At 36.6% G+C, this 23,566-nt stretch overlaps 2 protein-coding genes across 2 annotated transcripts in view; one reads left to right on the top strand and one right to left on the bottom strand.

Annotated features, from left to right (window-relative positions):
* LOC128228372 (uncharacterized) overlaps positions 1-10,257 on the top strand; it is a 50,593-nt gene extending 40,336 nt beyond the window's left edge. Inside the window, exons 5-10 of the mRNA XM_052939661.1 lie at positions 1,133-1,319; positions 2,092-2,298; positions 4,322-4,473; positions 6,418-6,597; positions 7,273-7,370; positions 7,537-10,257. Coding sequence (XP_052795621.1) covers positions 1,133-1,319; positions 2,092-2,298; positions 4,322-4,473; positions 6,418-6,597; positions 7,273-7,370; positions 7,537-8,263 — 1,551 coding nt within the window. The 3' untranslated portion in view covers positions 8,264-10,257. The remainder of the gene's footprint in view (positions 1-1,132; positions 1,320-2,091; positions 2,299-4,321; positions 4,474-6,417; positions 6,598-7,272; positions 7,371-7,536) is intronic.
* Positions 10,258-16,423: 6,166 nt separating this feature from the next.
* LOC128226987 (leucine-rich repeat-containing protein 74A-like) overlaps positions 16,424-23,566 on the bottom strand; it is a 38,133-nt gene continuing 30,990 nt past the window's right edge. The window contains exons 8-14 of the mRNA XM_052937138.1: positions 23,481-23,566; positions 21,679-21,873; positions 21,050-21,145; positions 20,510-20,649; positions 19,956-20,085; positions 19,577-19,662; positions 16,424-19,058 (exon numbers count right to left, since the gene is read on the bottom strand). Coding sequence (XP_052793098.1) covers positions 18,749-19,058; positions 19,577-19,662; positions 19,956-20,085; positions 20,510-20,649; positions 21,050-21,145; positions 21,679-21,873; positions 23,481-23,566 — 1,043 coding nt within the window. The 3' untranslated portion in view covers positions 16,424-18,748. The remainder of the gene's footprint in view (positions 19,059-19,576; positions 19,663-19,955; positions 20,086-20,509; positions 20,650-21,049; positions 21,146-21,678; positions 21,874-23,480) is intronic.

Raw genomic sequence — 23,566 nt, 5'->3', positions numbered from 1 at the left:
TTTTTTTCAAAATCTGTCGTAAGTTCAGAGTGTTTTCTTGCACATGGTGGTCTTTCCTACATTACTGTCATTGCCTGACTTTGTTTTATCATATAAACAATAATTTTGATTAAAATCTGCATTTATCCGCTTTTCGTAACTCTATATTCGCTAACGAATATTTTTTTTGCTCAGAAACGGAAAAAATAGTTAGAGTCGGCGCATTTTTATAGGTAGGGTCGGGTTACCCGAAACGGACATATTTTTTTTAGGCCTAATCATACATGTAGTCTAATTTGATAAACTGGTGTGTTTCATTAGTTTGAAACACTGAGATGGTTTTGTATTAATATTATCAAGTTTATGACCAAGTTTGAGTCAACTATGTTTGAAGTCGATTGAGTTAATTGGCGTTTTTAGCAATAAATTTGATGACAATAAAATACTTCGTTTATCATGAAAGTAGTTCCAATTCAGTGGTCAAATGATCAAATGAATTTTGTGTGAAATTGTCCACATACGCACCTGTACTTAAGTCGTAAAATAATGAAAGTTTGATGAACTTTTAAAATATCTGTTTGTGTTATTTGTAAACAATTTAATCGATCAGTGAGAAACATGGAGTTGAAGTACATAATATTTGATTTAGTTTTTCCAAAAATAAGTTTTCGCTGTTGTAAACATGTTCAAAATCTATTTCTTCAAAATTTTGCCTTCAGTAATGAAAACGGGGAAGTAAATATCGAATGTTGATGTCAAACACGTACATGTATATGATTGTGTGAAATAGGTCAGATATCTTGAAACAAAATAATATCTTTTATTACGTAGAATTTCAGTCAGGGAACTTGTTTGAAAAACTTCCTGTGAATCATTTGTTTCACTTAACCATGATCATATTTATTTGTGAGCAGTGTGTAAGAAACCTGCTGTATTTTCGTAAAATGCTACAGTATAAGTTTGCCATACACTCCCAGCTATAAATGTCAAGTGCGTTAACAAAACAAAAGAAATACGTAGCCCATGACTGTCGGAAATATTTTCAATTTTGCCTCCCACTCATCTTCACTTTTAGGCACGGCATGTATGTCTCAATGTTGCCCCGCAAATTTGTCACATATTCCACCTAATGTTAACATGTTCTCATTTTCAGAGAAACGCTAGCTCCGATTCCCTGTCCGAGTCCGAGAGTAGCCGAAATACGAATTCTAGTCTTACGGACGCTTTATCCCATACCCGCCATGGCAGTCTGGGTCAGTCAAGTGTCCCCCTGTACGCAACAGGACCGCCGCAGGTCCCCCATATTGTGAAAGCCTGCTTTCAACACATAGAAACTTATGGTAAGTTATACCTACTGGAGGAATAAACATTTTCCTTATACAAATTGCAGAAATATTATGACATGATATAATGGTGTCCTCTTCGATGTCTTGCGTTCGACCTCTATCAGAGACTCTCTAATTATCTCATTTTTGTAAGCATGCTTTACCCCTGTAAGAGACACTCTCTAATGACCTCTCAATTGTAAGCATGCTTTACCCCTGTACGAGACACTCTCTAATGACCTCTCAATTGTAAGCATGCTTGACCCCTATCAGAGTAACTCTTTAAGGACATCACAATTATGAACATGCTTGACCCATATTAAAGACACTCTCTAATGACCTCACAATTGTAAGCGTACTTGACCCCTATAAGAAACACTCACTAATTACATCTCAATTGTAAAAATGCCAGACTTATAGCAAAGACTCCCTCTGATGTCCTCTCAATTGTAAGCATGCTTGATCTATAAGCTGAATTGAGACATCTTTTACGCCTTACATTTTCAAACAAAGCTGATGTTGTTGATAGGAAAAGTGGAGGTTACATATCTGAGACGATACTTGTTTAATACCAACACTTTCGTACGATAAAAATATGTATCAAAATCTAAAAACAGCTTAAGTTTATACTTTCGAGGTTTTCTTGGTAATAAATATGCCTAGCAAACAGCTGTCAACATAATAAATATGTCTTAAGAAACAAGCTTATACCAGAATATTAATAGTCAGAATGTAAACTTGTACTTTTGGAAAGTAAGCATGCATAATATTTTCCAATTTATTTCAGGATTACGGGTTTTAGGCATATTTAGAGTCGGCTGTTCCAAGAAAAAGACGAACCAGCTGAGGGACGAATTCGATTCTGGGGTAGAAGTGAAGCTGAACGAATCCCATAATCCTCACGAAGTTGGGGCTGTTCTGAAGGAGTACTTTAGGGACCTCCCCGAGCCCCTTCTAACGAGGGATCTCTACTCGCCGCTCATAGCTGCCAAGGGTAAGCGCAATCCAAGATGGTTTAAGGAATGATGTGTTAAATTGAGAATTTTGGCCGAAATGTCTTGGGGTCTACATTATCTGGCCGGAACTCTTAAGTATTGCAGATGCGATACGGATGAATGATTTGGCAATACTTTTGTTAAAATAATGGGCTGCTCTGTTTTAGGTTTTTAGACGTTTTAATGGCACATACAACGTAATTCACCAATTTTAAGATATAAATAGTTCATTTAAATGGGATATTTGAGGGTTTTAACATTTTACAAGTTTTATATACCTATGTTTTCTAAGCATTTAGTCTTCGTCTTACTTTCTGTTTTATGGCATACCATAAAGATAGTCTTTGATTATTTCTGACGTCAGTATTTACCACATTCATTCCGATGTGTTAAAGCAAAAACAATGTACGTATGTCTTTATTGGCTATAATTTAGAACTTTTTCGCTTTTTCATTTCGGCTCGCAAAACCAGAACTATGTTCATGTCTTAATTTTATCCGAGTTTCGGGACAAAGAACGTACTTACAATCTATTTGAACTTTATAAAAACATTTCTAAGGAATTTCTAACAATACCAAACAACTGTCTCTCTCGCTCAGCGCAACATAGTCAGGTCTGAGCCAAAGCGGAAAAGCTAATTCTCTCAACAATGCTCAAATGATGTAGTTTTTTGGTTTTATGCGTGCTTGCCATTCATATGCCAGAAGCAACTTGTGTCCCATCCTATGTAGATACCCGATTACCAATGCGTGATCTTCGAAGACGCATTTCCAAGGTTGTCTTTTAATGCATACCGCACATATGTATAATATAAATCTTTTTTGTGAATAAACGTTAACTGAATGCATTTAACCGGTTTTCACAACGCAAGAATATTTTACTCATAGCAGAAGCCCAATGCATTTGTTTTATCTGCGGAATCAATTACTATTATATGATGTGTTCTGATAGTCGATGACTAGACTAATTGAATATGTGGGAAACAAGTTCTGGCAATAATTATGAGTGGTATAAGTATTACTTATGCTTTCGTCAGCGGCCTTTTTGCACTATAAAATCGTCTGGTGCTTGGTGGCATTTGCCATTTACAAGGGAAGCGCACCGGTTATTTCGAAAAAGTTCTCCTCAAAATACACACAAAAAACGGTCAGGTTTAATGGGACCGTGGTTTTAGTGTCAAAAACACTTTTCATTTAGCAGAATTTCATCGTTGTTCAGTTTCAGTTCAGTTCAAATATTAGTTAATAATCGGAGAAGACTTCATTTAAGAAACTACTTTTTATTCAAACTGATACGAAAGTTATTTTGAAGCATTATATTTATAAATGAGTATTAAGTATGGATCAAGAATTTTCAACATTTCATTGCAATTCATTGCCTTAAAAACAACCTAAGGCCAGTAAATTAGTTTACGAAATCGGAAATTTGTTATTTAAATCGTTGACAAGAGTCATAAAGTCTGTTCATTGACAGTTCGGTATCTGCCATTCATTTTATAAGCAAATTGACACACACAATCTTGTCCGGAAAAGACCGTATATGGAGTAGTAAATAGCCGAGGATCTCCGACTGTCTTACGAAAATCTCCGGAAATGGCCGTGAAGTTGCGGCTTGTAAAAAAACTTGAAAAAATGATATATTTGACCCATATTATATAATTTAACTATCGTATTTGGGTAAATATTCTTAGTAGTAGTATTAGCAGTAACATAAATGATGTACACTGGGCATTTTGTTCAGAACTTTGTCGAAGTTAAATACGTTGTTAACAGCGTCATTGTTAACTTTTAAAGTGAACTATTCATGATGTTTTCATATATTTGCATATAACAAGTTTGTTAGAAATACTATCGGATACAAGTGTTTCCAGTTCAATAACGACCTTAAAGTTAACAATGATGACGATAACGATGTTGTTAACTTTAACAAAGTTCTGAACTTTCGGCTCATTGTGTCCAGTATTTTAGAGCTCTTTAAAACCAAAGTAGCCCGTGGTGTTATCAAGGATTTTTTACATTGCAGGACTCCCTAACCTAGAGAGGCAGCTGGAGATCACCCGGATGCTGGTGTCGCTACTTCCGGTCCCCAGCAGAGACACGCTGTGGGCGCTGCTACAGTTCCTTAACAACGTCGAGAAACATTCCACTGACGCCGTCGACGAGCGAGGGGAAACGGTGAGTTTCTGACTTAGGTCACGACTAAAAGCTGCGTATATATGCCCGCCAGTTGCCACCCGAGGGTAAATACAGTCATATAAACGCAGATGAAGAGACCGTTCAAGATTCGGAACATATTTTAACGAAGGAACTTAGAAATATGAACAATAGATAAATCGTCATTGTCACGCTGTGGCTTGCTAGTGCGTTTTTATGGGTTTTCAAAATGGAGTTCAAATAGTCTTATAGACAGATTCCTTACTTAACTACAAGAAATACTACTATATGTTAATATTTTTGCAAGATTTTAATATCTTTCAGTACTTCTGTATTAATTCATCCCTTGACCCTAAAATGTTGGCATTTTATTTAATCACAAAAATCGAATTGATTGATCGATGTCTATCAAAGGAGAATTGAGACTAAGATTATTGAAATGTTGTCTAAAATCGGACGATAGATATCATCTTAATTTTAATCTGGGCCGTTTTTTTATCTCGTCATCTTATACATGTTTATAAACCGTCTAAATTCCGCTATGTAATGCCATTGAAGTTTTAAACAAGATTAGATTCCATATCTTATCAAATCCTCATGCAGATATCAATCAAATGAAACAATATATGATTGGAATTTCTCCAAGTTTCAATGAAGGCACGTTTTAAGTATTCGGACAAAACAGATTTATTACGAGTCTATAAGAGGCATATTTGGCTTAGTGTTTATATGATCTCCGATGGTTTCGGTTATCTTTAAGAGTTTCAAGTAGTAAATTATCGTTTATTTCGTGAAATGGGTATGGAGTTTTTTTATTAACCATTTGTTTGCGTTCTACATTTTCTGTAGCCGGCAGCTATCAACTTATCCATAAAACCACTGATAAAACACAAAATCATCCATCAGTTAAATGGCCCTTTTTTCCTTAAGTACATAAAGTGGATGCAATTATTCTCAGCAGTAAAAGTCATCACATCGATATTTTGAAGGCCACGAAGTTTCACAAAATCTTGCCCTTTGTCCGAAAAATGACTACTGGTAAACGTACGGTCACAAAACGAAACACCATCCACTTAAAGAAAATTTTAATTGCATTAAAATAGCCCTAAAATTTGTTGTCTTTCAACCTGTTTCTTATTACCATACAATTACAATGAGGTCATGAGACCACCAACACTGTGGGTAGTAGACATGTCGCCAGGACAACATGTGTCATCAATTTTCGCGATAGTTTATTTTTACGTACTTTTACTTCATTTTTAACGTACAAATTGCTTACTGCCATAGAAAACAAATAAGCCAAGAGTTTGATTTTGTTTCAAAGAAATGACATCTGCGCAGTTAGGAGAGCGTTTTAAATGTGAACTCGTATGAGGATTTTTTTTTCGCGAAATTAAGTAACCGCGAAAGCGAATGCGTTTTTAAGTTACTGTCAAATATTTAGGAAGGTTATTGTCCGCGTGGTGGCTTTGTCCTGGCCGAAACTGCAGATTTATGTGAAAAGAATTACAGTAATTTGCAGTTAAATTTTTAAGCCATAAAGTCTCGGGTACGGGGTGACGCCCATCCACCCACTACAAACAGTATTAAGCGAGTCATTTCATGAGCATGATACTGGTGTCATGGCCGAAATGGATACTTTGTTCTGTATAGGCCGACAAACAGGCATGCTAGCTCCTACAATTATGAGTAACCCTTTGCCTGATCTTTCTTTAAGACAATTTCTCTCTTTGTGTTGTGATAATTTCGAGGGCTGTGGTCAAACTTAAGTATTGCAATATTTTTGAGGGTTTAGGGCGAAATTGTTATTTTTTCTTCTCTGTGTAGTGTCACTTAGAATCCTTTTTTTGTTCATCTCTCGAGTTATACACATCCAATTGTAGTATGCTGGTCTTGAAAACATTTTTGTTTCTTAAAAACAAAACAAAAATGATCAGAAAAAAATCATAATTATTTTTTTTTCAGTTGCCGGGTAACAAGATGGACTCCCATAACTTAGCGACACTGTTTGGCCCGAACATTCTGCATAAGGCGAAACAGACGGAAAAGGAGTTCGCTGTTGAAAGTATCGAGCGGGCCGAGGAACGTAAGGACGTGATAGCGGTCATCAAAACCATGATTGACCACCACCAAACCGTGTTCCAGGTAGGTTCTAAAGACCCAGAACATCGGTGGCCGGTTGTTTAGAATTTTTGTTAGAGTTAACAACGTTGTTAACTATATCGCTGTGAACTTTCAAACGTCAAATATGTTTTAATGGGTTCATAGTTTTAATCATAACAAATACAGCTGAAACAGAACAGTTGTCTCAAATCTTATTTAAAATACCGCAGATCATAAGTTCATTCTTGAAACGTTCAAAGAAGTTAAAACGTTGAAAGTTAACAGTGACATCGTTAACAACGTTGATAACTTTATCAAATTACTGACCAATCAGCCCCATGGTATACTGTTTTCAGACTTGTACATTCTCTTTGAATAATATATCCAGTGTATGTATTTGGTTTAAGACGCTCATGGGTTAACCATTTCTCATTAAATCAGAATCTTATAATAAATAAAGATAAACTTAAACTGTAGAATACAAGAAATACAAATGTCCAAAGGTATTTCACGCAACAACATTATTTTTTTATCTTTAAAAAGCTACTTAACAATAGACGGATCAACAATATTTTCTACACTATAAGACACAATGCGCGTTCATCATTGATAGTGTAAGGGAGGTAACACTCTATAAATTACATATTTACAATATCGTATTTAACTACGATTTGTGGGTAAAGGGAAGCAACTCTAATCATATTATTCTCTCGACAGATTCCTGCTTCCTTGCACGATGACGTGCTGCGACTGTTGTTGGAAACCGATCCGGAAACCACGGAGCAGATATTGAAACGGATATCAGCAGAAAATGGGTAAGCTGTCTGGTATAAAGTTCAAGCTGTCAAGATTTGAAGCATAATTTGTTTGGCTGGCGATTGAAATCAAAATGAAATATTAAAATAAAATAATAATCAAAAAGTATATCATCATCATCATCATAATCATCATCAGAAAATTAAATCTAAAATCTTTCTTCAGGATCGAGGTAGACCCGGACACCTCCAGCAGTTACTATGACGATAGCGACGCGTCCTTGCCGCACTCGCCTATCAGCGAGAGCAACATGCAGTTCCGGTCTACCGGAAACCTGTCTGCCATGCCGCTACGGGTGGCTCGGAGCGCTGAGATTTTGACGCCGACGGCGAGGCGGAAGTTCTTTTACAACGACGGTCGTCCAGATAATAGTGACAATAACGGTAGCATAAGACGTAAAAGTGAAGTTAATAATGCTTTGGAGGAACGACCGAAATTCCATCTTGTTATTGAAAATTCGCCGAGTCCGCCAGAAGTGCAAAAAAATCCGCGTGTGTCACGAACTGAGCGTCAAGGAATGACACGTGACAATTCTAGTCCGGAACTATACAGGAGACCTCACTCTATGCACCTAGAGCGGCCTCATTCTGAGTTATACTGTACTCCTAAGACATTATCCATTCCCACACCGGATTACGCAAGGACGAATTCTGATCCTTATAAGTCTACATCCAACTCTCGTTCGGATAGTTTGACCCCAGAGCGCGTTACGTCATCACGAGCTGTGTCTACGTCACCGCGCGTGACGTCATCAATTCAAAGACCTTTAAACTTTAACAGGGCGACGCCTGAAGGTGAAAATGAATGGCAAAAGAACAGATGGCGACAGTGGGACAATATGACGTCACATTCCCCGGGTGACGGAAATTTTGAACAGGAGACGCTAGTGTAAATCGCCATGTGTAGTTTGAACGTGTACAAACTATTTATATTTATTCTTTTCATAAACAGTGGAATAGCAATCATCTTTATTTTACCTGGAAATATAGTTCCTGCCAATTCATATAAAGCATTTATATGTACAGTGGTTTTACAGAGTTACGGTACTTTTTAGTTTCTTTATGTGTTGTACGCCGAGAGAAAATGTGCTAAGTATATAGTTACCTAGAATCAAGTGTATATATCAAGTTTTTATATGTTATGGTCTTAGTTTAAGAGAGAAATCCAGAGCTTGTTCGCTATTTATCCGTTGGGATAACTTATAGTAGTTTATAGTTTATACCAGACTTACATGCACGGGAGGGGTGATTATTATTTATCATGTGCTGTAGAGAGGGTTGATAAAAAAAGTAGTGAAATTATTTCCATAAAAAATATCGAAATGGGCATTGATATAATTTGCAATCGAAACTCATTATTGATCAATATTTTCAAAAAACATTCCTATAAATTATAGATAGTGTATGGAATCGTATACTGTACATACTGATGATGTAAGCATGTTGTCTTGTCGACTTGCTGTATGTCGACTGAACGAGTTATGATTTGACATGTTGTAATGTTATGTCGAAGTGTCCAAAACTAGCTGAACATGCTATGCCGACTTGTTTTGCAAAGTCTACATACGATGTTAAACCGTATTTGTCAACAAAACCTATGTCAACATGTCCAGTTTATAAGTGAGCAAGTCGATGTTATATTGACAGTATGTGAATTCATTACTCGTCAAGTCCGTATAAATCAAATTGACAAAACTACATGATCACAGTATCCCTACATACGATATACGCTTCCATAACTTAGGAGTTATATTCTTATGACTACCAACATATTATACATCAACGATTAATTTTTAAAAAGCAAACTCATGAAAAGAAATATTCTGTTTAGAGTATGTATTCATGGACATTGTTGTGCCTTCGTTGAGCGTTTGTGAGATGATGATGTATATTTTATTATAGTGCTATATATTGTTTTGATACTAAAATGAGATTATTCAGAGTTTAACAATGAGCAACTGTTCAACATATCAACACAGTTATGGGGGGTTTTCCCTGGGTAATTTTATAACGATTCTGAAATAGGATAAACGATAACTACACCTTGTATGCTACATTTAATCTTCTCTGACTTTGAAATTAACATCAAAACGTAATATGCAGAATGTCATCATCTGTAAATCTTCTATAAATATTTAAATTTAACCATCGGAACTAATTATCTAGCTGGGCATTTAAGGACAAGTATTCATCTGACATATCTTGCCAGTTTCATTAATCATAACAACGAAACAAAACCAACCACATTCATGAAGGTGAGAGTGACCTGGTGGTTAATGCCCCCGTCTCTCACGAAAGAGATCGTGGGTTTGATCCCCACCACGTTGAGAGTGGTTTAGTGCACAGTATAGGTGTCTGACTCTCACCAAAGAGGCTGTGGGTTTGATCCCCACCATGGTGAGAATGATCCAGTTCAAGGTATAGGTGTCCACCCCTCACCAAAGAGGCTGTGGGTTTGATTCCCACCAGGGTGGGAATGGTCAAGTGCACAATAAAGGTGTCCACCTCTCACCAAAGAGGCTCCCACTAGGGTTATTTCCGCATGGCCCCAGTACTGGTTTTTACCCAGGAAATGGACCCGATAGGGATTATATAAGCTTTCGTAACAATCAAGCTAAATGAAATGAGTAAAAACTAAACTAACCACATTCAAGAATTCTAATCCTATGTTTATTCAGCAATATTTAAATGGGTAGGATAATACATATTCATGAGTTAATGTACTTCCTGATGCTATGCAATATAAGGGCCTTTGTGCTATTCAGGAATTTGTATATTTGGTTAAAATGTTCTATACATTATATTGATCGTTGATATTACACTATATTTGTGTTCATAAAATGCTTTTTGTTCACGAAAAGCGGCAATAAAGAATATATAAAATTGACATGTCGTATTTGTTTCTTTCATTCCAACAAAATGGTCAGCGAGCTTAAGGCGAGTGCAATTATTTTTGGAGATAAAAAATATCATCGAAGTACTAGTACTAGAAGGGACGGTTCGTTTTCTGCAAGTGGGATCGGACACCATTTCAACTAGGGACGTTTTGCCTAACAAGGGATTATCTGATTGGTCGAAAAAACGGGGTTAATCAAACTAGACGCAGTGTCAACAACATTCTAGTAGTTTGGCAAAAAAAACTAAACATAACCCATTCTTCCACACTACTCATCGAGGTATAGTCGTATCCTCGGCGACGTCGTCATGCATACACCTCGTCCTTTTGTTCTGGTATATTACTTAGTACAATGTAACTACTTAAGTTGTCCGTACGAAAGTTGTTACATACGTTTATGTTACGTTTTTTTTTCGACGACAAACGGACAAACTTGGCGTCCGATAGCGATTTACTTTTATTTTGATTTTTTAATTATTATTTAGTTTTTTACCCTTCGAAATTTTGGTTAGTGTAGCAGATAAATGCAGTTTGAAATGTCGTCGAAATGATCCTAACTATTAACAGTATAAAAACAGTGGACATATCAACTAGTCTTGGAACGTCCTTTAACAAACAAAACCACAAAAAGGTAAAAAACAAGCGCATCATAATCTGATTTAGCGTCATAACAACTATCAATATCAGTTGAAATAGCTTTGAAATATACATATGTAACACGGAACTTCAGTACTTAAAAATGCAAAGGCTACATGCTTTTGAACAAAAATATGCATCACAATACGACATGAACAAGAAATGTTTCGATATAAAATATGATACAATGGCTTTCTGCAGCATGTAATGATACTAGTACTTTAGATACACAATTGAAATTGCAAAAAAGGAAAAAGAAAAAAAAAAATCAACAAAAAATTATTATATGTAAAGTATTGGCATTCATCCCATTATAATAGATCCAATATTTATGAGCAGGTATTAAATAGGAACTACTATTGGTGATCTCACTTATTTGTGTACCAATGACAATCGAGGATATAAATTACCCAAATAACTGTAGCTCCATATTCTGTAGAGCAGATTTAACGTTGCATACAAACATTTATTTTCATAGAGTTTCATAGTGTGTCGGTCTTCTTGCTTCGGTACAGTCGTCTACTTTTTCATTGATCGAACTGCCCCTCTGCGCACGTGTAAATTAACTATAATTTACACTTAGGGATGTGGTTGTCTGGCGGCAGTTGAAGTTCCTACGTCTTACCATCGCAGAATTGAGCTTCCCAACATATTTCAGATGTATAAAAAGAAATACAATATTTTTTCAAAGGTATTTCATGTTAAAGTATAAATAATTATGCGATAGTGCACGTATTTCTATTGTTCCACAATGCGCGTTCATCATTTATAGTGTAAGGGAGGTAACACTCTATAAATTACATATTTACAATATCACATTTAACTGCGATTTGTGGGTAAAGGGAAGCAACTCTAATTATATTATTCTCTCTACAGATTCCGGCTTCCTTGCACGATGAAGTGCTCCGACGGTTGTTGGAAACTGATCCGGAAACCACGGAGCAGATATTGAAACGGATATCAGCACAAAATGGGTAAGCTATCTGGTAAAAAGTTCAAACAGATTTGAAGTCTAAAATTTGTTTTGCTGTTGATTGAAATCAAAATGAAATAATATGATAAACAAAAAAGTATATCATCATTTCATTGTCATCAGCATCATCACCATCATCATCGTCGTCGTCATCAACATTATCATCATCATCATCATCATCATCATCATCATCATCATCATCATCATCATCATCATCATCATCATCATCATCATCATCATCATCATCATCATCATCATCATCACCACCATTAGAAAATTAAATCTCAAATCTTTCTACAGGATCGAGGTAGACCCGGACACTTCCAGCAGTTACTCACCTATCAGCGAAAGCAACATGCAGTTCCGGTCTACTGGCAACCTGTCTGCCACGCCGCTACGGGTGGCTCGGAGCGCAGAGGTATTGACGCCGGCGGCGAGGCGGAATTTCTTTTACGACGACGGTCGTCAAGATAATAGTGACAATAATAGTAACCTAAGACGTAAAAGTGAAGTTAATAATGCTTTGGAGGAGAGACCGAAATTCCATCTTGTTATTTAACATTCGCCGAGTACACCAGAAGTGCAAAAAAATCCGCGTGTGTCACGAACTGAGCGTCAAGGAATGACACGTGACAATTCTAGTCCGGAACTATACAGGAGACCTCACTCTATGCACCTAGAGCGGCATCATTCTGAGTTATACTGTACCCCTAAGACATTATCCATTCCCACACCGGATTACGCAAGGACGGATTCTGATCCTTATAAGTCTACATCCAACTCTCGTTCGGATAGTTTGACCCCAGAGCGTCCTACGTCATCACGAGCTGTGTCTACGTCACCGCGCGTGACGACATCAATTCAAAGACCATTAAACTTTAACAGGGCGACGCCTGAATGTGAAAATGAATGGCAAAAGAACAGATGGCGACGGTGGGACATACTGTAATGATGTTAGCATGTTGTCTTGTCGACGTGTTGTATGTCGACTTAACGAGTTATGACTTGACATGTTGTAAAATTATGTCGACAAAAATTAACCTAATTGAACATGATGTATCGACTTGTTTTGTAAAGTCGACATACTGTGTATTTGTTTCTTTCATTCCAACAAAATGGTCAGCGAGCTTAAGGCGAGCGCAATTACTTTTGGAGATACAAAAAAAACATCGACGTACTAGTATTAGAAGGGACGGTTCGTTTTTTGCAAGTGTGGTCGTAGACCATTTCAACTAGGGACGTTTTGCCTGATAAGGGATTATTTGATTGGTCGAAAAAAAGGGTTTAACCAAACTGGACGCAGTTACAGTACAGTTCTGCATGTCATGGGAGATTTCAATTTGCTTGTAGAGATGATTCATCAACAGTCTGCAAGTTTGGCAAATTACCTTAACCATACCCATTCTTCCACACTACACATCGAGGTTTAGTCATGACTTTATCGAGGTTGTCGGTGGGGGCGTCATGCATACACTTCAGCCTTCTGTTCTAATATAATACTATTACGAGTTTAGTAACTTCTTAAGTCGTACGGCCCAAACAGACCTACATACCATCCGATAGTCACATCATTTTGTTCAAAATAGTTGTCGTGCTACTTCCTCTTTCGACAAATAAAACGGAGTCCGCTTGCGGTTAACCATTACATTGATTGGCTAATTAATATCCTGTATTTCGTTAACCTTCCAAATTACTTACAGCTATTTCATAAGTTATAAGCATTGAAAATTGACATGACGTGGAACCACTGTGGTGAACAAATACTAGTCACGGCATACCTTTTGACAAACTACGACCGGGGGGGGGGGGTCCGAAATAATGCGTTTTCAGTGTACTTTATTACTTCTTTCTCCGATGTTTACATAGAAGTTTAACAGTGAACTTGGACAGTTTTAGATAACAAAACATCCACTAGAAGATCAAGTGCCGAATGCGCCTCATCCTGGATCCGCAAGAGGTCTTTGTATTTACATCTGTTCAAAACGCAACATATTAGACTTGAATTTCTAAAATATTTTTGGGGGTGTAGACCGCCCCCCCCCCCCCCTACACACACACACACACCCGCCAGCATTTTAACCATATGAATGTCGGTTCTGAGGGAAGAGCACATGTCAAAAGGTTGCGCTCTTAAGCTACGCCACGAGTCATACTGCAATTTTGCGTCAGAACAATTATATATACATCATTTACACAAAATAGCTTTGAAATGTACATATGTTACACGGAACTGCAGTACTTAAATATGAATATTCTACATCATAGGGTAATGAATAGAACAGTATGCACCTACCAGCTACATTCGACAAAAAGAACGATTAATGCTTAAAATATGATTGAATCGTTAATTGCAACACTTTCCTCCCATTAAAGTGGATGCAATATTTATGGGAACTATATCTGATATTAATGGTTGAAATCAATTATCAGTTTGAACCAATGGTAAGAATATTCGACTTCCATGTTGATCGACGGTTTACGTGCCGTACGTTTTCACTGATCACCGACAAATTGAAGTTGAAAGGAAATAATGTGTTCGATTATGTTATGAACAAGTCAAAACTCGCTATTTCGAAGTCGTTGGGATCTCGGGGAAAACTTCAAGATAACGAACATTCGAAATAACAGAAATATAACATGTTTATGACTTAACCCAACATATTTGATAAAGTTTGGTATAACAAAACACTACATTTTCTCTCAGCCTAGATAATAAGATCCAAATATTTCGCCATGCTGGAAATCCTTATCTTGCCCTTGATCAAAGATAAAAAAGTATCCGTATATAACTACTTTTTACTATGCACAAAAGAGTTCCATGGAATAAAAACAGTTTTGCTATGTTTGTTTAACTGAGGTGAGAAAATCACCTACAATAACCGCTCGTGCAAGATCCCAACCCTCCTACAGGGAGTTCTGCTGAAACTTGGTTAACCTCTTTTTCGCAAAAAAAACACCGGGTTGGCAGAAAAGAATTTCCAGCATGGCCAAATATTTGGATCTTCTTATCTGGGGTCGGATAAACTTATTACTTGGAGATCATTTACATCAACACCAATAACTAAGATAATCAGCAGCCGTATACATTCTTATTTTAAAGGTCAGTAACAAGGTCAATGTCAAGGCCACAGTTGTGGTCTGTGCCATGGTCAGTGTCAAGGTCAGGCCGACTGATATACAACCATTAAAAATACCATGACCTTGAACTCGCTTCAGAAGCACGCTTTATTTACAAAAAAAAGAAAGTAGATTCAGTATTTATTTTGATATGCATGGTCTTAAAATTGAAAAAAAAAATGGTTAGCATGCGTTTTAATTGGCTTTAATCCACACATCGATAACCATGCAATGTGGTCTGACACGATCTGCTATTCATTTAAAAAAATAACACGAATAAGACTGCACTAGTATCAGTAAGTGTTTTTTCCTGTTTTTAATATACCAATAATTAGACTTTTTGCTTAAATGGGACTGAAAATAGTAGTTTTATTGTAATTATTTCAATATTAACTTTTGGTTCTCTACATAAACGTTATAAAACAGGGAATACATTGTCAGCGTTGTCGTACGAACATAATATTATATTAGATATTATCTTATTGCATGTTGTTGTAGTATAACGTGTTTTCAGAATGGCTCGAAATTTCACGCGGAGTCATGGGAAAGCACATGAAAGTGATCTGGCAGAGTGTTGCGGGAATCTTCACTATGGAGTATGGGTGGATTTTAGAGTTTAGTACTTTCCTTTTAGAAAATGAATTTAAATTCTTACTTACGTAGTTGGATATACATATTACTAACTGTCGATGCATATGTAACCCAAACTTACAACATTTTGAGTTTAGTTTTTATTTATTCAAACTAATGCGGGCATATTTAAAACATAACACATATATCCGCTACTTAATTCAGGTCAAGCAAATCATCTCTTTCTTTTCCCAGGACTATTTCGCTCGGTATAAATTGCGGGCTCGTAGGTATCAATTTTCATCATTGAAACATTTAAATCAGCATCTTCCTCAATTTGAGGTAAAATATCACTATACTCGTCCTGCAGTTTCTTAAAATCATCATAAAACAAGGTGCTCTCCCTTTTTATTGAACCCGATTTCGTTGAGGATTTTCCAAGTTTTGGTAAGACAGGAAAAACATCCCGAAATGTGTCTTCTTCTTCTTCTTCTTCTTCCTCTACGTCTTCATCTCTAGGAGTTTCGGCTTGTAGTTTGTTTGTGATTTGTGCGAAAAAGTCTTGAAACAGAGAATCTCTGCGTTGCATGTGCGCCTTATCTTTCGTTAGGGTCGAAGGGAGATCACGCTCTTTGGCTGACTTTTCTTCTACTTCTACTTTTTGAGTTGCTTCCACTGCCTTCTCCATCTTCAACTTTATCTCCGCCCTCTTCGTTAGGGCCTGAATTAACAATTTATTGTTCTCATACAAACGTTTTCTATTCTATGCAAAAATCTTTTTATTTATAAAGAACATTTATAACAGTAACTTATTTTTAAAATAATAATAGAAACATGTACATAAATATAAACAATGCAAGTACATGATGGTAAGTAGTTTAAATGATAAAAAACAGCAGTGCAACTGATGTTATAGTATAAATTTGGCGGTTAAACCATTAATAATTGTATAAGGGTATACATGGCGTGCATCAATAGTTACAAAGGACGAACACTGTTAAAGCTACCCTCTCACAGATTGAACGTCTTGAAAACTGTTCTATTTTTTTGTCTTGGAACGAGCCAATTTTTGCGAAATCCATGGAAACCAGATATATAAGACTGCTGCCAAAACAATAGATCGCAGATTTTTATATTTAAAGGCCTAGTTTAAGGAATGTTTGGCACGAAAATCCCCTGCTGTGAATCTCCTGCTTATTGCACTGGTTCACAGTAGGGGCCGATTTCATGTGTATTCGTTTATTGGCTCAGGGCCATTTAGGGTTGGGGGGGGGGTCACTTATATAAGGCTTAGACTAGGCCTTTAAGTTCAAAAATGATGTTTTATGCATATAAATGCCATAAAACATTAAATTTCGAACGGCCATATGAAAATCTACGATCTGATTTTTTGTCAGCAATCTTAAATCATTGGTTTGCAGAAATTCCAAGACAAAAAAAAAGTAAAAATGGTATATCTGTGAGAGTGCAGCTTTAAGTCATGTGATGAAAGGCAGCGAAATGATTGTTAAAGGGCACACTATAGGTTTATTCTTGACACATGCATTTCTTTTTTTAATTTTTTATTTTTATGTTGTTCTCATTTGGCCTAAATGATCAATACCAAAAAGCAAATGATTTGTGTATAGTAAAAAAGAAACTTTCGTAAATTTGGTTTTCAATTAATAGCTACGTGGCCACTAATTCCGTAGTTAAAAATCTCCAAAATGTCATTATATTTGTTTTATATGTACACAATATATATGTTTCTGTTTGTTTTGATTATTTAAGTCAAATAATGATGCCTTAAACAGTAAAAACAACATATTATTTGCATCTATCAAGGTTAATCTATATGGTGCCCCTTTAAGGTATATGTAAATATGTGTCAGCTAATTCCAGTGAACCGAAGTTGTGTACAATAGTTTCGTGATTATTGTGACCTCTATGATATGTGTGTATCGCCGAGTGACTTCAACGATGCATTCTTGGTCTCTCTGAAAAACGAAACATGAAACACAATGACGGCACTAACGATTTGTTAGAGGATATGGGCCAGTGGACTGGTATTGTTCACACACAAACACACTGAATATAAACTACGCACATCTTGCCAAGGATCACCTTAGGTTGATACTTACAGGCTCCTATATATGCATTTAAATTTGGAGAAAACATGGACTGGTTATGTAGATATGATGTATATTTGTCCATTCAAAATTGGTTGTTACGGAATTATAAGGTTCTTGAAAATCGCAGATATATATTTTCGAGTTGATAAAGCCAATTCTCATGTGCGCCAAACGTAAACGTACCGTTAAGCCCTGTTAAGCGTTATTTTCAGCCACAGTTTTATCTGGGCTGGTATTCAATAATGGTCTTAACTGGATCTAAGAACGATGTAGCTAATCGGATTACTTGTTATAAATAACTGACCATTTGAGTGATTGAAGTCAATGATGGATGCCTGTAAGACTGACTTAATTTGCATATTGAATACCACTCCTGATGAACGGTTTAAAACAAAAAGAAATCTGTCAGAATATTTCGACGTCAGTTCACATCATTGTGATTTTTTCAACAAATGCATATTTTGTCTATCAATGCATGTCTGGATTCTGTTGATATCGGATAAGTTATTTGTTTGTGTTTCAATATTAAAGTCATATATTTGAAAGTCTAAAAAGAAAACAGGTGATCCGTAGCAAAAGTTCAGTAGTTTATGTAGACAAGATGTGATATGTGTTATTTGTAGGGTGTGTTCTAGGGGATTAGCTTGGCTGTCACAGTGCACTTGGATCTTTTCATTTCCGTTTCTTGATACAAAATCGCTCACGGCCGACTGACGGAGTGTTGTAGAATAATATTCAAGTGATTTATTTGAGTGTGCGACATGAAAACACCATGTGAAACTATTATTTGATAGTCTTTCCCTGGGATGAGCAGCTAGACTTGTCGACAGCCGGAACTCTGTGGCGGCCGGAGGTACGAATATAATAGGGGATTGTTCCAGTGTTATTTATGTTAGGATACAAACAAATACATACAATAACACGTGACTCGATTTCCTGGCATTTTCTCGAAAGGACAAGCTAGGCTTGGTGACTGTCAAAGATCGGGTGCTGATTTGTTAGTTTCAACTCTCTTTCGCCAGTGAACGATTATGATATAATGTGAATAAAACAAAAATATACACAAAACGTGAAGTTATTTTCGTGACTTTTTCGTGGATGCATAGCTAGGTTTAGTGACTGTCAATGATGCCTTTTTGGTGCGAACCCTCTGTCGACCAGGTGCGGATGATTTGTTAGAGGAAGCGGAGTTTGCACGGGCAAGGGCGGCAGATTTCACACGACTACTAGCCTTCTCTTTGTTCTTTTTGTTTCTCTTTTCCACGAGCTCTTTGAGGATTTGCTTGAGTTCTTTCAGTCCCAAATCCTGCTTGCCTTTCGACTTGGCTCTCGTGGTCCTCTGAATGATGGTCTTGGACATGTCTCTATGGGCGTTCATGAACTCTCTGAAAAAAATATCAATGGCCTTGTTTTAATCTAATATGCATTACCCACTTATAATTCTGAATGGATATTTTAAATATGGATTAATGGATCCATAGTATGAATGCCAGAACTATCCAGACATTGTCTGAGGAATACTTATTTAATGCATTGTTGTCCTAAATTTATATATAATGTATGCCTTCATAACAATGGGAACAGTTTAAACCTGATATGCTTACAGGACATAAACATAACAAATGGATAATTGTGAATATGGAAACAAAGCTAAAATCAACTAAAAGGTAATGCTCAAATTTCTAATTGCAAGTGTATGAACAGTCGAAACTCGTTATGTCGAAGTCGTTGGGACCTCGGGAAAAGGTTCGAGATAACGAACGTTCGATTAATCCGAAATTTTAAAAAAAGTAGCACCAAACCAAGCACATTAGAGGCTGACTAAAGAACACAGGAAAATGTTCCACACAACCGAATCTCGAGATATCCGAGATCGACATAGCGAGTTTTGACTGTGTCTTACTCTAAGTCGATGTAACCATCCCGTTTCTTGTCGATATCCTTCATTATACAGTCAAGATGGTACTCCGTTAGTGGTAACTGCAACGTCTGAAAAGAAGAACAAGGGGCGTATAAGGAATATTCCCGGTTTTGGCAAGTTCATTTGTTTATATTTAGGCTAAAAACAGGTTGAATGTCTTGAACTTTTGTATTATCGACTGGTTGGTGCTCACCTTGCCAGACAACTGGATTTTCATCGGTTACTTTGGTTTCCTCCACAAAATAAAAGCATTCTAAGACGTCACATAGAGCGTTATTAATTTGCTGTTTTTACGAACAATTTAATCTCGTTGCCTTAGTAGTACGTGTCGCACAACTATATTCGTTAGAAAACTCCTTACAGAAATTCCAACTCTAAGGTCGTCTTTGCTGACAAGACCGCGTCCCCCTGTGTCCATAAACTGGAACAAGTCGATCAGACGAAGGTTGTCTATCCGAATGTACTCCATCAGTACCATCACGGGATCAAACCTGGAAATACACAAGTACGGTTCGATATATCTATATATTGTACAGTCGGGGTTTATGCTAAGCGGGAGTGTACCCGTATCAGTAAACTGAGACAAGTCAGACGAAAGTACTTCATAGGTATCAATACCCGATCAAAGCTGGTTATAAAAGAGGTAAGAGTATGTACTATATGTAAGCATTTTATTTGACAAATAAAAACAGCCTCGCTGTTCAGGTCGTGCGGGTGATGCTCTCCCAACATGACCAGTTCTAAGTTGACACACATATTCATGGTTTTCAGAACAGAAACATGAATTACCCCTCTTATAGCCTAAGTATTAAGGTCGTGCGGGTCATGTTCTTCAATGACCATTTCCACGGCTAAGCACATCTCGGCGTCATGACATACAGTACAAAACAATACAGTACATCTCCAGTAGCTTACCTGTTAAGGTCATGCGGGTCATGTTCTTTCATGACCAGTTCCACGGCGCTATACATCTCCGGACCATGGTCTATGTCGATTGACTTTTTCTCCCGCATAGTTCGGACAAGGTCGGTGAACTCTTTGTCCACTGGAATGTCCTGTATGGGGGGAAACATGTGTTACTGAGGTGAGGTAAGTTTTAAAAGCAAAATAAAGCTTAAAATATAAAAGCATGTTTCAACGGCGGATTAGGATTTTGAAATGATTTATTTTAACGGCGTGACAGGAGATTTCTAAAGGGGCAGTCAACTCCTAGATCTATTCTGCGGGGGAGTATCAGAGTTTTGATGGACATATTCGATCTAAAGATAATATAGTCATATCATACAGTAATTGTCCATTCTTTTTTGTTGTTGATGTTGTTCCAAATATACATGTAATAGTATTTATATCACTTATTTAACATGACTGTCACATAACTTGCTATTTTTCGAGATGCTACCTTGATATGATACCATAAAAATGAAACATTTTGAGACACCATCAAACACCACTTACCTCAATGTTCAAGTACTTGATGCGCATATTAGCCGCTCCCGTGACGGCCTTCACCACCGCCTTGGCTCCCGTTGTCGTCATGGGGTTCTTCGCGAGCTGAAATCGAGAGAATAGTGTGCACAATGCGATGAAACAATGAAAAAATCCATGCTACTATGAATTCACTTTCTGTTTAGTTACCTTGTTCTTGAATGAAAGTTAAACCACCGGTATTGACTGAGTGATTAAATGATTGTGCGAGCGACCGATCGACCGACCAACCGACTGACTGATCGATCGATCGTTTGTTTGATTGACCGATTGATTGATTGATTGTTTGATTAATTGGTTGATTAATTGATTGATTTATTAACTGATTGATTGATTGATTGATTGATTGATTCGTACATACTCCATCATAGACTGCACACTTAAAAGGCAATGGATTGTTTTAATTGATTAATGCATTAGTTTTCCAACTTTTTGGTTTAAGGACATACGAACTTACAAGTAGATTGATTTCTGAATTGATTCATTAATGAAACGATTGAACGGTCGATCGATCGATTAACTTCATCGATCAAATCAAATATAGCATATAACACAAACTAATATCACTTACAATTCAAATCAATTCAATTCAAACCTACATGTAATGATTCAATTCCCTTATTTCGGACTAATCCATGCAGCAGGAAGGGGAGGGCGACCACATCTATTCGGTTGTTGGTGAGATCTAGATGCTGGAGGCTCTTGTTGCCTGGTAGCGACTTTGCCATGGCGATACAACCCTCCTTACCAAGACCGTTCCAACTGAGATTTAGGTGGCGAAGCCCCTTGTTTGACTATAAATAGAAAGATAAAGCTGGGTACATAGGATTGATGTTTTCCTGGTAACGACCTGGCAATGGCGATATATCCCTTCTTGTCTAGACCGTTCCAAGTAAGATTAAGCTCGTTTAGAACCTTTTATGCCCATTAATAGAAAGATAACGCTGAATTTATAGGATTGTTGTTATCTGGGTAACGACTTGGCAATGGCGGTATATCACCCTTACCAAGACTAAGATTAAGTTGACATAGACCCTTTTTGGCTTATAAATAGAAAGATAAAGCTTCATTAATAGGAATGTTGTTTCCTGGTAGCGGCTTCGCTCTGGCGATTAACCCTTCTTTGCCCATCCCGCTCCCAATTTGTTTTATATAACAGGATTAATATTTCTTTATTTAATATTATAGTGTTTGTGATCTGTCTTCGGTGAGCGTAACTGTGCATTATTATTATTTAATAGTCTAGATTTTACGAATAATTCGAGACTGTCTTCAATGTCAGTTAAGTTTCGATATATTTGAAATTTAAGCAACAAAACAAGATGTTATGTAAATGAAAATTAATCCACTATAACATGGATCAGGCTATTAAAAGTTCATTCAGTTGTTCTCTAAATCAGTCAAATGTGATTAATTAATAATCTATATGCATTTATCTGGACAATCAGTCAATCGATGACAGATTTGTTACTTTTAAGATATAATCTTTAATGATATTGTTTTCGAAAACAGACATTTAATAAGCAGTTTAAAAAAGTTAAGTGTTGGATTAAAATGTTTTCAATTGCTTTGTTGGTCTTTGAGTAAAGTGTAAAAGTGCAACTGTTTAGCACATTTAAATAGATCGTATCTTAAAAATAATTAATGGGTAAAACTTACAAGAATAAACTGTTAATTGCGGCAACGACACATAACCATTTATTTTGTGTAACTACACAGTATGTAAGTTTTTAGAGGTCTACATTATTTTGTGTAAACAACACTGTTTTTATCAACCGCTTCACTTGATCAAACTCAATAACAGCTGCTACCTGATTTATTGAAGTAAATGTATTTGAAAACTTGAGAAATAGTGTTGTTTTTTTCATTGGAAAAAACATTATGATTTGCTCCACTCTGTGTTAAACAAAATGTACAATATTTTACAATTTTCAATAGACAGCGAATGCATTCTTATCACAAAAAACAAGAAGAGCTATGAGAAAACTCATATAACATTATTATGAGTTATAAATTCATGCAAAAAAAACCATACAACTAGTAAGATCGCGTAGAAATTTAATTTTGCAGTTAAAAGGTACGACTAAACTCTTGGTAATCTTAATTTTACTCGCAATAGTACACGTCACTTGCAATCAATTTAAACTTAGATCAACAAATACAAGCTTAACTACTGCATTTAATTAATGATATAATTCAAAAGTTTACGAACTACTTCTACTGATGTACATCCGAGATTGTTTTCGATAAAAATGGCCAAGTAGTTCGGAATAAAACGAAAGCCTAGTCTCGACCATCTAGACGCTCGCATCTGGTCCGATTCCTAACCGATCGATACATTGACGCGACCAGGGGAAATAAGCGTTGGATCAAGCCTAACCGAAGCCCAACCCAGACATACCTTAATGGCGTTACACAGGTGTCCAGCACTCTGTTTCCGGAAATGGTTCCACTGGAGGTCCAGCGTCCGCAAAGTCGTGTTAGTCT

Source organism: Mya arenaria, chromosome 3, assembly GCF_026914265.1.
Source record: "Mya arenaria isolate MELC-2E11 chromosome 3, ASM2691426v1".
NCBI lineage: Eukaryota > Metazoa > Mollusca > Bivalvia > Myida > Myidae > Mya > Mya arenaria.
The sequence above is the reverse complement of the archived record's forward strand: the minus strand, read 5'-3'. Positions and strand labels throughout refer to the sequence as shown.